This window comes from Saccoglossus kowalevskii, chromosome 3 (genome assembly GCF_978046115.1).
Source record: "Saccoglossus kowalevskii chromosome 3, keSacKowa6.1, whole genome shotgun sequence".
In the NCBI taxonomy this organism is placed as follows: Eukaryota; Metazoa; Hemichordata; class Enteropneusta; family Harrimaniidae; genus Saccoglossus; species Saccoglossus kowalevskii.
The window spans coordinates 29,341,194-29,356,649 of NC_140643.1; the positions used below are offsets into that span (position 1 = coordinate 29,341,194).

Here is a 15,456-nt window from a genome sequence, read left to right on the forward strand (position 1 = left end):
GCTAACGCATGTTAGTTATCGGTTGCCATTACAATGAGTGGAATTTCAGACAATTTTAAGGATGATAATTCCTAAGACATGGTCAGTAGGTAGAAGACATATATCCGCATATTGTAACAGATTATTTTGACAGTATAAACAAATGTTTCCGCCAACAAGGTCGATAACAAGGTTGAGAACACTAGTTGAATTTGTTGGCATACAATCGCACAGTTTTATCAATAAACCAGCTCCCCTGGATGATCCTAGTACAATACCATGCCCGTCAATAGGGTGATACCAGTATTATCACGACACTATTTGCCAACTATGCAGTACTGAATACAGAAGCAGAAGCAGTGGAAATACATATTCGCCCATATTTTGCCAAATCATCCGTGGTACAACCTGCGTGTGAGCGTAGTACATTGAGTGAAAATTCACTGAAAGTGCAACACTTCTGAAAAAAGGTGCTCCACAATTTTCTGTAACACTGTGCCTTCCTTGTTTCCTTGACCGAAGTTCCATCACCAATATTTATCACAGTTGACTCATCCATTTTCCCATTGGGGTCGCTAATCGTGGTACTCAGAATAATTCAAGACTCACCGAGTGGTTTTCCATCTATTCCATGTCTTCTGCACTCTTCACCAAACATCGTGAAGGGAAACGACTCTTGAAGACACTCTTTTCATTTGTCTACTGATTACATCTTTTGCTGTTATTAGTTCAATGTCACTGCTATGTTTCAATGCGTGTTCTGCAAATTCAGCAGTGTTATTACTGACTGCAAGTTCTAATTCAAGATCACTCTTTTAATTTTTACTTTCAAGTCTTCCTTTTTTATCACTTCCGAGAGAAGCTTCGTTCTTCTAATTCCGAGTTTCTTAAACAGTTGATTGAAGAAATGTTTTATTTCTTTCTGTGCAACTGCCTTTGTGTTGGCTTGATGTGCATTTATTTCCTTTATAAGAGAGTTTAACACGTTGCTCCTTATTTCTAAAACTTTTTTTTTTCTATTTTGCTAACGCCGGCACAAAATAGTGTAAGCTCCTGATTTTTATGATTTATACCTCGGAAGCAATATGTTTTACGTCGCAGCATTGATTCATCTATACCATTTTGAGGATTCTGTCAATTCCTCCATTGGTTTTACTTCATGGGTTTTAGACCAAGTGAATGGACATGTGCTTCATCGCATAGACTACAGAGGAATGCACGGCAATTAGTACAAAACGAGATGGCAGAGGCATCTTGATTTCGATTACAGCTCTGACATGGGATAGAAAGTTTCTTGGTTACCTTGTCTTGTGTTACAAAATATTGACTTTCGTTTTGTATGATTTTTTAGGGATACCATAAACGCCGTTTGTGTTTTTGTCTGCATTCTGGGCAATTGAATTCTTCCTTTGTTCCGATATGCTTGGACAAACACGATTTAGAGTATGTGTGTAGACAGGGAAGATATTCAGGAATCTTCTCGGTATCATTGTGCTCGTTGCAAACATTTATCAAATTCGTCCTTGCTGATTCGAACACGTTTAACTCTACCACGATAAAGGATACCAAATATAGTTCTGAAATATATGCAAGTTTGAGAGTTGGCTGTGTATATTTCTAGTTGCACTAGACTTTGCATCAATCATTCCGTTATTTTCCATGCATTTATCTAGCAAACGTTTGTATTTGTGAACTGTTAATAACAATGATTTAATGCAGAGAACAAATGCATTCTGTCGAGTTACGAGACGACTATATGTCCATATACACGGGGTGTGACATGTTAAGTTAACTATTGATATTGCTGCAGTTTAACAATAAGTTTGGCAATATTTTGGCACAAAATAAGTATATTTTTGAGTTTATCCGTATAGTTTCGACCAAATTGTTGTTCTAAAATGATGGTGATACTTTAGAAATGTAAATTAGATTTCTTCCTTTCTACGGCTCTTGAATCCTGCAATTTGGTTGGTAGAATCGACGTCGTGTGAAATGGGTATACTGGAGACTGGGGTTCGTAACAAAGTTCGCAGAGTGATTTATCTCCCCGATTGCGAAATAGTGCCTTTATAGTTTGGCGAGACGTGATTTAGCATTCAGTCCTCTACCACGAACGCTATCAGGTACAGGTTGCCAAACTTCGGCAGTAACGTCACATACATTTTCTCAAATCTTCGTAAGTATTAACCATACAATGATATTGTTCATTATCGATTGCCTTAAAATACTTTCAGTATATGATATCTGTGTGTATGCGTCTGTTACCAATGAGAGAAACATTGTTATGTGGGGGGATTTGGCATTTCTGTTTAGCGTTTCAATGTGTCGATGAACTTAAATCTGTCGTTTTTTTTAATCAGATTTCAATCAGAAAATCGCAGGCAATTCAGGGATCAGTGCCACAGTATTTTATCCGCGACTTACCATAGATACAGCGATGGGTGTGGTTCTTTTTTATAACATCTACGGTAACAATATGTAATATACGTCATTTTGCATAGCAACTAAGTATACACAATTACCCATTCTAAATTTTAAACATTCTGCCTCAAAACTTCATTAATCCGAGTATTTGTTTTAATCATTTCAAGTAAGAAAATGAACAATTGGCGAAACTATAATTTGTATTGACTCGTAATTGTACAGTTCGATTGTCACAAACCGCAATGTAGAGTGGTGTCTACTCAACGTTAACGTTGTTCTAATATGTACGGTATGTGAGTTATTATGCCCTCTGTCGTCTACCCACTGTTCCATATGCACTTTACACTGACCTATTGACCAGCATCACGTTACACACTTTCCGTACACGCATTAACCGGATTATGAATTGAACGATAATCTATAAATAAAAATACGAATTGTAGAACGAAAATGAAGTAATTCGAACATACGATGTGACCAAACGTACACGGAACACCTTAGTCTGGTTATATCGTCCTAATGCAGAGCCAAAAATAAGAAAAATGTTACCAGGTTCGAAGAGCACTTTCATTTGGATGCCGTGGCTGTGGACCATGTCGTTGGTGCCATACTCATGAAGCTATATAAAACAAATCATCCACTGGGTTGTCAGTTCTGATGGAAATTGATGTGATATACCATCGAAGATAAGTTGCACTTGTCAAACTGTTTATTTTTCCTATTTCTGTGTAACTGCCTATAATTGTGTGAGATGATGTGTAATCCAGTAGTTAATTGGTGCGTTTTACAATTACCATACTAAGCTAGTACCAAATATGCAATAACCTGTAATGATAACCTGTACAGAAAATCAAATCTTAGATTTACTCTTGTGTTTTACAGACAACAGATGACAACAATGGCGGGAATTAGTGATACAGATCTTGTACGTAAAGGTGAAAATAAAGTGCCACTGAAGTGTTCACTATGCAAACATGTGTATGACGTCACCGACAGACTACCTAAGTATCTTCCCTGTCTCCATACATTTTGTGCAATTTGTCTAGCTAGTGATGTTGGTAGAATATTCCAATGTCCCGGATGTCAACAGGAGAGCTACATTCCCATACGCATGGACGTAATTCCAACAAATTTCGCATATCTAAATTATAATCAATTACTTTGCCATAAAAATCAGATTAAGCACAGTAATCTACCAACCTGCCAAAGCTGTTGCCGTAACAACCAAACACTGAATGTTTCACATTGTTCGGACTGTGAGGCATACCTTTGCCAAAGTTGTCATGACCACCACAATCATATCGAATCTTTGAGCACACATGAAGTGAAAACCATTGAAGAATTGAAACAATTATCAGAAGAATTACTTATCTCATTCTTTCATCAAAAAAAGTTTTGTTCAAAAGGAAGGGGCCACACTGATCAGAGAATAACACTGTACTGTGATCATCGCAATTGTCAGTCACCAATATGTCTACAGTGTGCCCTCTTAGAACATAATGCAATTAACCACCAGCCAATCAACATAGAGAACGCAGTGTTGAAATACAAGGAAATAATCAACGGCAAACTTGACAAAGCAATCGATAAAACTAGGGAGATATCTCTTCAAATTAATCAAATTAATCAAGAATTATCCGACCTTAAAGATAACACTACAAAACAAATAAACGAGGTTGAACATTTCTTCTCTGAATTTATCAAAAAAATCAACAGTAGAAAACAACAGTTGGTCTCTGAAATTGAGAAGCAACACGACGTACTGGAAACATCACTCAATATTGAGAAAAAGAAACTGCAGATGAGGCAACATATTGTCGACACTTCTGTGAAATTCACAGAATTCACACTAAAATATGACAGTGATGTGGAACTATTGACAACTAAATACGATGTATGCAGTCAACTGGACAAGGTCTCATCACAAACAATACCAGATCACAAATCAACGACAGAACAGTTCCCACGATTCTTTCATCCTCAGAGTGTAAATCTAAATATGGTAAATAATACAGTGTTTAGTGGGCATCATGGTAAGATCAGTTGTGACGTCACTAATAGTGATGCAGTAGTTGGTAAAACCTGCAATTTCACTATAACCCCACGTGACATGAATGGTAAACAACTTGGTGTATCTGCAATTCCTGTAGAGGTCACACTAAGTGACCCTGTTAACCGAAATATGGTCACCACTACAGATGACAATGGTGACGGGACTTACATGGTGAAGTACATACCACAGAGAGAAGGAACACACCACGTGGCTGTCACGTTATATAGTACGCCGATAGAGGGCAGCCCATACATCATTGATGTAAAACCAGCAAGAAAGATCAAGTGTGACGTTCATACACATGGGAGAGTGGTGAATATGAATTGTACAACAACCATTCATTATCTCGCCGACATGGAAGCCTTACCTGCCATAGTCCGTGATCCTGACAGTCTGCCTGTGGAAACTCACATCACCACTAAACATGAGGTGACCTTTCGACCTACTAAGGTAGGACGTCATGAAATAGTTTTGAATAAGTATGGTGCGCCTGCAGATTGTAACCCATATATCATTGATGTGATAGATACCAAGGGACTGTGGAAAGTAGGTAGAACAGGGGTGAACAATGAAGAATTCAACATTCCAATAGACGTATCCGTTAACAAGAAGGGCAACGTTTTGGTAGCAGACGCTGGTAACAAAAGGATACAGATACTTGACAGCAATGGAAAATACATTGGTCACATCCTAGTGGATTTACCTCACATATCTGGTGTTGCCATGGCACCAAATGGTAATATTGTCGTGGTAGAATGGGAAACTAAACACGTTCATGTCTATAATGAGAACAGAGAAAAGATAAAACAGTTTACGTATAAAGAATTTGTCAAACCTTATGGCATAACTGTAAACAGTAAAGGACATATATTGGTAGCTGATCCTGAGGCATCTTACATCTTTATGTTTACGTCCGATGGAGATTTCATAATGAAGATTGGGAAGGAAGAAGGTGAAGGTAAACTGAATAACCCCCACTTCGTTGCTACTGGCAGGAAAGATGACGTCATTGTGTCTGACAGTCGCCACGGACTGGCATTATTCACCCAGCGTGGACAGTTTAAACGTGGAATTCATCAAATAGGAGACGATGACAAACTATATGACAGCAATGGTGTTGCTGTCGACAGTCATTATAACATTGTAGTAGCCGACCAGGGATCCACTCCAAATAGAATACTAGTATTAACGTATTTTGGGACTGTTATTCAATGTCTTGAAAGTCAACACAATAAACTGAGTAGTCCGCATGGTGTGGCTGTGACACAAGATGGGTATGTAATTGTTGCTGATGCAAATAATGACTGCATCAAGAAATACAAACTGTAAACTGTATCGCGGTGACTACAGTCAAACTAAACCATATAGGTCGATATAAATGAATATTGACATAAACCACTGTGACAAATACTTAAACGCTGCCTAAAATGAACTATATTGATACTGCATCTAAATAGCACACGATCAAGCCAAGATTAAGTATAGATCAGTGTATATTTGGTAGTCAATGAGTGCATATTACAAGAAAATATATCATAATATCTCCATGAAGCCAAATAAATGTTAGCAGTGTATAATAAAATTGTTATACAGCGTACTTAGTTGCATGATATCGCTAACACCCGAGACTGAGACAAGTATACTAATGTAACAACCTGGCCGCCGATACCATCACTCCAAAATATTTCATTTGTGAACATGTATCTCGTCATTTCGGAGGAGTGCGCCGTAATCTTGAGATAACGCATGTGATTCAACAATATCCCGCTATGTGTTGACTGGCAACAAGAATGATTAATTCAATGCATGCTTTCCCGTGGTTAATATGAATAATTAGACTAAGACGAAGAGTGCACACTGCGCTGGTGCAGATAATACATGGAAACGATATATTCGAATTTGCTATTCAAGTTCCCAAATATAATTATAACATTTGCAATTACTATTAAAAATATCATACATTTAAATATATACTTTAGACTGTGTTGTATATGTATTATATTTATTGTTTACATCAAATGACTTGGTGACATCCATCCTGATCCTCTACTATACGTTGTGTCAGTTGGAAGAGTTACATGACAATACTGTAATATCATTGAGACATAATTCTTGAGAAATGTTTGTTTAAATAAATAAAATGCTTTCAATTATTGTACAACATGTTCACTGTATTTTCTGTGGAAGAATGCCATATAAAGTTAAGTACAAATCCCTCGAAATATGCGACCTAGATTAACCCAGTCATGGAATGTGTGTTATGTTCATGAGAATGATAATATATTATTGTGATAATGAAATAAAAACATATAAATATACAGAACGACATAATAATGAAAAATGTGATATGCACATTGACCAATATTTAAATATTGAAAAAATTCTGGCTTTTTGTCACTAATCTCACCCCATAAAATAACAGTTATGTTATTATGCACTATTATTATTATGTATTATGGATACACCAATTACTCGATTGCGTTATAGTAGTAATATATTATGTTAGGTTAAAACAGAGTTGTTAATTCTTATAAATACATGTATATAACCCCAGGAACAATAGTTTGTCGTATTCAACTTTCAGACAGTTAAATATTCTTTCAGTTTTCCGAGTTCAAATCCAAAAATGACGATTGGAAATCGGGTGCCTCCCTCTATTCCGTGCTCGCGCACCATTCAATCAGACAGAAAATGACTAAGTCTAGTTTGTTCGGCTACAGAAGGACTGTGGTTCGGTCAATTAGCTTTCAGTATAGACCAGGCGATACAAAATGTTGAAAAGAAATGAAAAACGTCACACATTGTATCACTTAAATGCAGAAAATCCTCTCCATTGTCATCGTTACAAAGGCCATTATAAATGACAGAACTGGGGGATAAGTCTGTTTCCATTCATTTATGCTCCTATCCTGGTGCACTATTTTTTGTGTTATCTCAGCTCTTCAGCTGATAATTGCGTTTTTGGGTTTAAATTATATAGGTTGTTGATGTGGTTTACCGCTAACAGAAAACTACCTTAAGACATATCACGACTGTATATTTGACGGCACTAGTCCGAATAAAACGCACTTCTGAAAGCGGTTTTCATTAGTTTTCTACCATTATCCATGGAAATGCCATTATATCCTAAGGGGTCGATCATTTTAAATCACGGGGGGTGGCCGGAAGATTCGTTTAAACAAAAACTTACAAGCTGGCACAGAAAGAAAAAAGTGCATGCAAAGTGTAGCAGGGAAATTACGTCAACACATTCAAGAAACAAATTAAATGTACAGATAAAAATGTACGGGACGAAAAAATGCACAAGTGAGTCACACTCTTCCATCCAGGCAGGATTTCAAATGTTCGACCCCTAAATGTTTTACATGTAGTGCAGTTATTGAGAAATGACTAGCGGCTCAGTTCAGCTTTGTACATGTACATTGTACAGCTTTCAGTGTGTGTGTATGATGTTGCATGATAATATCTGCGGATAGTCTAATTGTGGTGGGAGACAGTACTACAATGCTGTGACAGAGGGAAGCCCCGCAGGGGGAATCCCATTGCGTGACGTCATCGGGTAACCCACAATGCACCAGTCAGTATGGCGACCACTTTTCACTTCTCTGCTGAAACGCCTCCCGAATCTTTATTTTCAGACATTCAAACGTTAAACAAGTTCAACGATGACGTAAGTGATTGTTGCGTGTCATAGATCAGCAAGATTTACATTTCATCGCTACATATGCTCACGTTTAGTCCTAATGACCTAAGAAACGGGTCAAGCTCGTTAGCAGGGGTGCAAACCTGGAACGAGCCGCAAACGACCGACGGAGCCCCCATGGCCTCGGTCTCGGAGTTGTGAATTTATTGGAACCTTAGATTTGAAACAAGCTTCTTGGTACATGTTAATTTGACATGGCGGTAAAAGTGACAGTTATGGAGCAGATTTTTGGTCCCACCCCTGGCCTTACCCGCCCCTTGTACTTGACGACTTCCAGTATTTCCAATTTGTCTAAACTTTTGAAATATTGAAAATTGAATACATGCCATCTCCGTTATTTGTCTAATATTTAATCTTGATAAATTATGATTTGTGAAATTTATTGTACATTTTGTTATTCTTCTTATAGCAATTTAAACAGTTAGTAAGCATAGTTTTGGCTTTCCTGAAAGAACCAAACAAGGTAAGATTGTGGACATTGTTCAAAAGTTACAGTAAACCATAAGGTTTAACAAAAACATGGAAACATTTGGTAAGACTTTCTTAAGACCCCTCGCCCCTAACTGTAATCCTAACCTTGCATATATATTGCATATACAGTATGTATGTCTTCAGGGGTGTATATATAATTATATTGCAAGCTGTGGTGTTAGAGTTAGGGTTAAAGGTAAGGTTAAGGTTAGGAGTGGGGGAGTTAAGGAAGTCTTTTATTTTTGTGCACATATTAACATAAATACTGTTGTCACCAACATAGTTTTTGAAACAAAAAATCTTGTTTTTATTGATATAAACGCAGGACTCTACGATGAAAAAAGTAACCAACAGTTCTTTCATATGACTTGTTTTTGAAACTGTGTATAACAAAAGGCATTGTTGAGAACAACATTTTCTAAAAATAAGTCACCAATAATTTTATATCTTGCATGTATTTGTGTGTTATTAGTTTAGTCCTATATCAATACATTGAAGATAGACCGTTTTTTGCATTCACTTTGAAGGGTTCCTGTAATGACCATACTCGAGTATAATTAAAACAGATTCCTGAAAACATTGATTTGTAAATTCAAGGAAATATTTCATATTCTCAAAATGAAAGTAAATCTAGCAAATAAATATAGCAATTCAGAAATATAAAATGCACTTCCTTAAAATCTAGTTTATGCTTGTATAAACCTAGCTTACCTCACACTACTGTGGTGGGAATATGCACATATCACAAAATTAAAACTTTATTGATCAACAGTCTAAAGCAACAGTCTACATTGCTCCCATGTGATGTATACACTGTGTGATAAGTGTGTATAAACTGACTGTGACACTTATTTATAACTGATTTTAATAAAATGTGTAACTGGGGATCTTTAAATTCAAGCCTTTGTTGACATTTAAATTGTCATATATTTAGTCCAGCCAGAGGGGTTTAAACTGTTTATGGTTTTCGCTCATGATGTAGATTCCAGTATTATTAAAATATAATGTTCATATTTTCAGTCTGAAAGGTTACTCAGTCAATTGGATGACTTTGCAGAAGAACATGGCGTGAGTGCTTCAGCACTGCGGAATGTTATGAAGAGTCTTCTCAATATCCCATTTAGTAAGTCTACTTGCATCATGATAAAATATAATACTGTTGGTCATGAGTTTGCTGCAGATTTACTCATGAAATCATCAAGATCTTTCACCTGTTATCAAGTTTTGCCAACAATTTATAAATAGAATTTGTTTTTAATTATCATGATGTGATAAAAGTTACAGGCCACTTGCCAGTCACTAAGACAGGAGGATGGTCAATAATTAATTTATCCTATTTTGCATATTTAAATTGAGTGGCATTTTTTCACTCTTAGGTGCGATAAAAAGAAACATGACACCAGCTCAGCTACAAGAAGACTTAGTGAATTTAGGTGAGTATGTTGTTTCATGCCATTTCAAGAAAATTAACAGTGCCCAAATGTAGAAGACATTACACAAACAATACAATCTGTTTCAAATTTGATCACTGAGAAAATTACTCGCAATGCATCTTACAAACAAGATTCAACCACATTCAGATAATATGAGCAATTTAACCAGATCGACTAAGAAACTATGAACTATGAATTTAAGTGACTATAAGATTTTGGCTTTCCATTAACATGTAATTGCTCTTATATTGTCACTACTTTGTAGGTCTATCAGAAGAGAAGGCTTCTCACCTGACAAACGAGGTTAGTATTTGACAGTTTGTGTAAGTAGCGCCCTCTAGTGGTAAATTGTTTCCGTGATGTAAAAATGACAGATGGGCGTAAGCAATATTGTTTGTATGACAACTTTGGCTGGTTGTGTAGCTTGTTATTTTGAATATAGCAAAACTCTCAAAGACATATATTGATGGGACGACTAAATGTTGTAACAAAAGTTATGTTCTGTAATGTTTCAGAAGCATTTCAGGATATAGGAACTCTTATTATCACTGAGTAATTTCCCATAGAAGACAATGCTAACTAATGATCATTGTGTGAAATGGTTTTATGCAGCTATTCACCATTGATCTATATCATTTCCATGTTAGTCACAGAACTTTGAACATTCACATGGCATTTCTTAAAGAGTGTATAACATTTGTGGACAAAATCAACACATTCGTATGTTTTTTTCAAACTAGTATACCAGGGACTTTCAAACATGTACTTTATTTGACTAAACACATTCCAAACAATAGAAATAGTTCAATCTGACCTGGATTCCTTCTCATACTAAAAAAAAATACAATTTATCCAACTCTCCCGAAATTCAGTTGGATTAGTGCTCTTAAAGTTGCACTCTGAGATAATTACTATAGCTGTATCGGGGTCAGGAGACTATTATATAGAATATTTGATGGTCTAAATATGCGCAAATTGCAGGAAATATGTCATAAATTGTCAAATTTGATTATGTGTTCGTATCTCAGTTGCTGAATTTGTTCATAGTGTTCCAGTACACATGAATTCAAATAATTTATTTCTGTTCTGGATTACTGCAGAGGAGTTATCTGATATTCACACAAATTCTGTCTATCATATATTTCACATAGTATTCCCAAGACCCAAATAAAGTTCTAGGAATGATATCAGAGTGAAAATGTAGTGATCATCAAGAAACATTAGTAGAATCTTTCCTCATATCTTCTCTTCTATACATTATATTTAGGTTAAAAGTGACTTACCATGATACTTCCTCAGAGCAAGGCTGATTGGCAGTTTGTATTTCTAAGGAGAATACTACTAAGTCATTAGTCACAGTGTTGAATGTTTTAAAATTGCAAACAAATAATTATATTCCCATGATTTGAAAAATGAAATTCTAATTCAATGCTATGATTAAAAACCATAATTTTTATTTCTCTCATATTTTGCTTCCAACTTTATCTGTAACTGTACCTTAGTAGCATGCTACCTTTAATAGTTTTTCTGTTCTGTTAAGTATTTTGTCTGAAATTTAGCTTTAATAAATTAACAATCCATAATCACAAGAAATCATTGTTTTTCCACTGTACATTTGTCCACTGCTCTCATTATGGATTACACACTGATGTTGTTTATGTTTAAATTATAAATATTTAACTAGCATTTAGAAATTCAAAATGGCAGTTGAAAACCTTAAATGTGCAACTATGATTTTGACATTGCAGGTGTGTGTGAATATAATTTCAAAATGACCTTGGTGTCGTCCAGTCAGCCTTGTGCATAGAGGACGGTACACAAGAGTGATCAAATAGTGAATCATAATCGCTTGCTTGAATTTTGAATCTACATTTATAAACAATTCAGTTAGCAACATTCAGTCAATCAGTAGTGCAGTGGGTAATGCATAAAATTTGTAGTCAGTAATCCTACCTGGGTTGAGCAACAATAAGGGTGTGCACATACTCACTGGTTGATATCTATCATTGGATGCGACTTTTGTGGAAAGTTGGTTAAGAACGACAGTTGCTTGTGTTCAACCGGGCCTGGTGAAATAGTCACACAGACCTGTCATGTAGTCACAAACATGCAATATGGTATCTCAACACCTGCAATTCACACTTAAAAGGAGAGACAACAATGATGTCCGAAACTGTTGCCTAGTTGGCATAAAAACATCCCTGGGTAATCTGAAATGAGTATAACTTGAATGGTACGTTTGAATAATATATGATGTAATGCGTTTATGCACCTAATGGATAACATACATAGCAAAGCAAGAATGAACTTTGGATATAAAAATTGGCTTTGTTGGCCAGTGTCAACAATCATACTGTACTGTATTAGAATTACATGTGTATTTCGTCCCTCAGACAGAAGAACCCATATAAATAACACTATTAGAAATGGTAACATTCAGTGCAGACAGCACTACACTTATTTATTATAACAAATGTGTGTGATCAGCCTATTGGGGAAGTCTGGCAAGATTTACCTGCTTTAACAAATTACACACAAAAAATTAGAATCTGTCTTGGCACAAATCCATCACCATTCACCATGCATGCTTTATATGGTAATGAGAAATGTGGTTTACATTACATGCAACTTGCGTTCAATTCCAATACACTTTGAATGTCACATGACAAGTAATGATTTGATAAAAATGTGCTGACCATGTTTCATTTTCAGTGGAAAGCAAATTTGGTGTCATTATCAAGAACAGCACTCGGCCAAAGTTTAATGATTAATCAATTAGTTGATATGGAATGGAAGTTTGGAGGTAACAAATACCATTGTCTACAATATTACATTCGGTTGTAACAAGCAACAATGTACATGCAAGCTAGTGTTCATCTCCATTTTTTCTGGAGCCCTCTTCTTGAAATGAAACACTTGTCGCCATTTATGGCCATATAAATTTACTTTTAGTTGCACTACATATTTTGTATATGTGGATTGTTACCAGTGTAAATAGTGGCTTGTTTTAAATACATTTGTATTTTCCATTCTTTAGTGACGGCAGCCAATAGTGAAATTAACAAAGTTGGTAACACATTCCTTCAGGTCAGTATCCAGGCCATGATATATTAATACCAGTTTAAAACAATTCCATCCCACATTCCTCTAATCCCATATCACATTTCTGAGTACAGGTGGGTGGTGAATAAGACCAATGTTGTAAATGGCACGATTTTGATGGATGCTTAACCCATTATTTGTGTGAAAAGTAGTGACCATTGTTTTATATAAATAAACAGCATAAAAACAATAAAGTCAAAGAAATCTGTTATATGTATCAGTAGTTCCAAATACCTTGAGCTCTTGTCCAAATCGATTGCCCGGTATTTGGAATAATACCTGATAAATTTTTCATATTTCTTTTTCAGTTGAAACTTGTTGTTAATAAAGGAAATAGGACAGAAAATGTTTATATGGGTAAGTGAGCTTTCCTAAAGTGAATGCTTTTACAAATTAAATCCAACTTACTTACCTGCAAGTTTTGTATAGGGACAATGTGTTAGTTGAAGATGCCATGATGGGTAGATCACAACTGAGCATAACAGTTATTGTTTTACTAAATCTGTATTGAGGACTCGTACACAATACTACTATATTTTTATTAAATTAAGTGTATATTTGCTTTTCAGAATTGACACTGCCACAATTTTATTCATTTCTTCATGAGATGGAAAAAGCTAAATCCAGTTTGGAGTATTTTAGTCAAGGATAGCCATAATGTCGAGACTTTATATTATCCAAACTATAATCTTAACTTCTGTCAACAAGATTTTCTTTATCAAATTAAATAATTATCCTACCCTATACAAGATGCTCTAGTGGTGGATATCATCATGTATTACCAAAAAGTTTATGAATACCCTTCTCCAGGGGAGTTTTCAAGATGTGTTTTTTACCACCCCATTTTAACGGTAGTGTTTTTGATGTATACAACAAATGATATTAAAGTCAAAGTGTTTGTATGTATTTATTTTTTTGAAATATACACTGTACAATTCAAATTTTATGCTTTTAGTATAAACAAAATGTACAATAAATACACATGGAGTCTATATGTCTATGTAATTTCAGTAGAAAATTTTTGTTGGCCCCTTCACATGGTTCAAAGCTATATTACTATATGTAAAATACTCTGGATAATAACCTTTTCAACTTCAATGTGCTAAAATACAATATGAAATGATTCAGTTGGGTTTAGTAAGTTTTATACACTCACTGAATAGAATCATTTTTGGAAGCTTGTTAATTAAATCAAAAATATTAAATCATCAGGTATATAAGGAAGATGTACATGTACAATGTTTTATCATATATCATACTTTATACAGAAATGAAAATATAGGTTACTGATAATAAAACTGACCATTCCAGTATCAACCTTGTAGGTTTTGAAATGAAAACAGAATAGAAGAAAAGATAAATTAATAAAGTGCAATTAAATGGTTATTTTAACCATATTTATATATAATTTAGTCTGTTTAAATGGAAGCACTATAATATTACATCTTAAATATTAATAATTTCTATATAACACATATTTACAAGATACAGTAATGTCGAAAAGCCATTGCACTAAAAACAATGGTATCTTTACATCCCAGGTTTGTATATTGCAATCTAGATTTATAAAAGTATTCAAATCTTTACTATGCTAAAGCTGGTTGTAGGGCTATAAATTAGTGTACCGGTTAACGATTTACTGAATAATGAATAATGTACCAAAATGCTTTTGTACATTACAAGTGTGTTTTTATGGGAAAAATATGTTTTATTTTAATTATTCCATATATAACATGTGCAATTTCTGGTTTATATATGCCATTATTGGAGATGCACTTCTAATGGAGCAAATATGGTAGATGAGCTTGTTCTTGAAATACAGAATTATTATTACTATAAAATGTACTACACTTTTGATGTAAATTGTGATGTTTCACAATGTGTCACAATTATTCAACAGTTTTATGCATTTGGCTCTTCACCAATAATACTCTAACAATGAAAAAATAATATGTTGCCTTATTTCATATTAATTTTTCGAATAGAGTGCCTTATTTTATATCTAGAGGGCACTGTACACCATACATATACTTGTATCCTGTACAAGTTCTATTTCCATGAAGAGTTCATGAAATCATCTACACCACTAAACATCACCGTTGAATCAGGGCCACCATTATGTTTTTTTACAACTTCTTCAAACTCTTGCCATCTTTTCATATCATTAGGAAATCTTCCTGGTAATAAATGTCCTTCTAATGTAGTTGGTTTAGGATATAATGGTAAGCCAGCAGTATGTGATATCAATACATAGCGTCTAAAAAAAAACAGTACAATGTATGCAGGTTTAC

The 15,456-nt window shown here is 35.0% G+C and overlaps 3 protein-coding genes and 1 pseudogene across 3 annotated transcripts in view; 2 read left to right on the forward strand and 2 right to left on the reverse strand.

The window, feature by feature from the left end:
* Positions 1–307: 307 nt before the first annotated feature.
* Positions 308–2,998, reverse strand: LOC144343680 (tripartite motif-containing protein 2-like; annotated as a pseudogene).
* A 303-nt stretch (positions 2,999–3,301) lies between these two features.
* LOC146747726 (E3 ubiquitin-protein ligase TRIM45-like) lies at positions 3,302–5,785 on the forward strand. Its single transcript, XM_085497439.1, has one exon. The coding sequence runs from the start codon at positions 3,302–3,304 to the stop codon at positions 5,783–5,785; it is 2,484 nt and encodes an 827-aa protein (XP_085353565.1).
* Positions 5,786–8,023: 2,238 nt separating this feature from the next.
* LOC144344542 (COMM domain-containing protein 7-like) lies at positions 8,024–14,142 on the forward strand. Its single transcript, XM_085497013.1, has 9 exons — positions 8,024–8,126; positions 8,569–8,622; positions 9,651–9,753; positions 10,007–10,063; positions 10,329–10,366; positions 12,776–12,866; positions 13,101–13,150; positions 13,474–13,522; positions 13,735–14,142. Exons 1-9 carry the CDS (start codon positions 8,040–8,042, stop codon positions 13,815–13,817), a joined length of 612 nt encoding a protein of 203 aa, XP_085353139.1. The 5' UTR covers positions 8,024–8,039; the 3' UTR covers positions 13,818–14,142.
* Positions 14,054–15,456, reverse strand: part of LOC102809590 (uncharacterized) — a 33,079-nt gene continuing 31,676 nt past the window's right edge. Inside the window, exon 35 of the mRNA XM_085497440.1 lies at positions 14,054–15,422. Within this exon, the coding sequence (XP_085353566.1) occupies positions 15,215–15,422 (208 nt within the window). The 3' untranslated portion in view covers positions 14,054–15,214. The remainder of the gene's footprint in view (positions 15,423–15,456) is intronic.

Coding starts and splice junctions, on each gene's coding strand:
- LOC146747726 (XM_085497439.1), top strand. CDS start 3,302: ATGGCGGGAATTAGTGATACAGATCTTGTACGTAAAGGTGAAAATAAA.
- LOC144344542 (XM_085497013.1), top strand. CDS start 8,040: ATGGCGACCACTTTTCACTTCTCTGCTGAAACGCCTCCCGAATCTTTA. Junction 8,623..9,650: donor TCCTGAAAGAACCAAACAAG/GTAAGATTGTGG, acceptor TCATATTTTCAG/TCTGAAAGGTTACTCAGTCA. Junction 10,064..10,328: donor AGAAGACTTAGTGAATTTAG/GTGAGTATGTTG, acceptor ACTACTTTGTAG/GTCTATCAGAAGAGAAGGCT.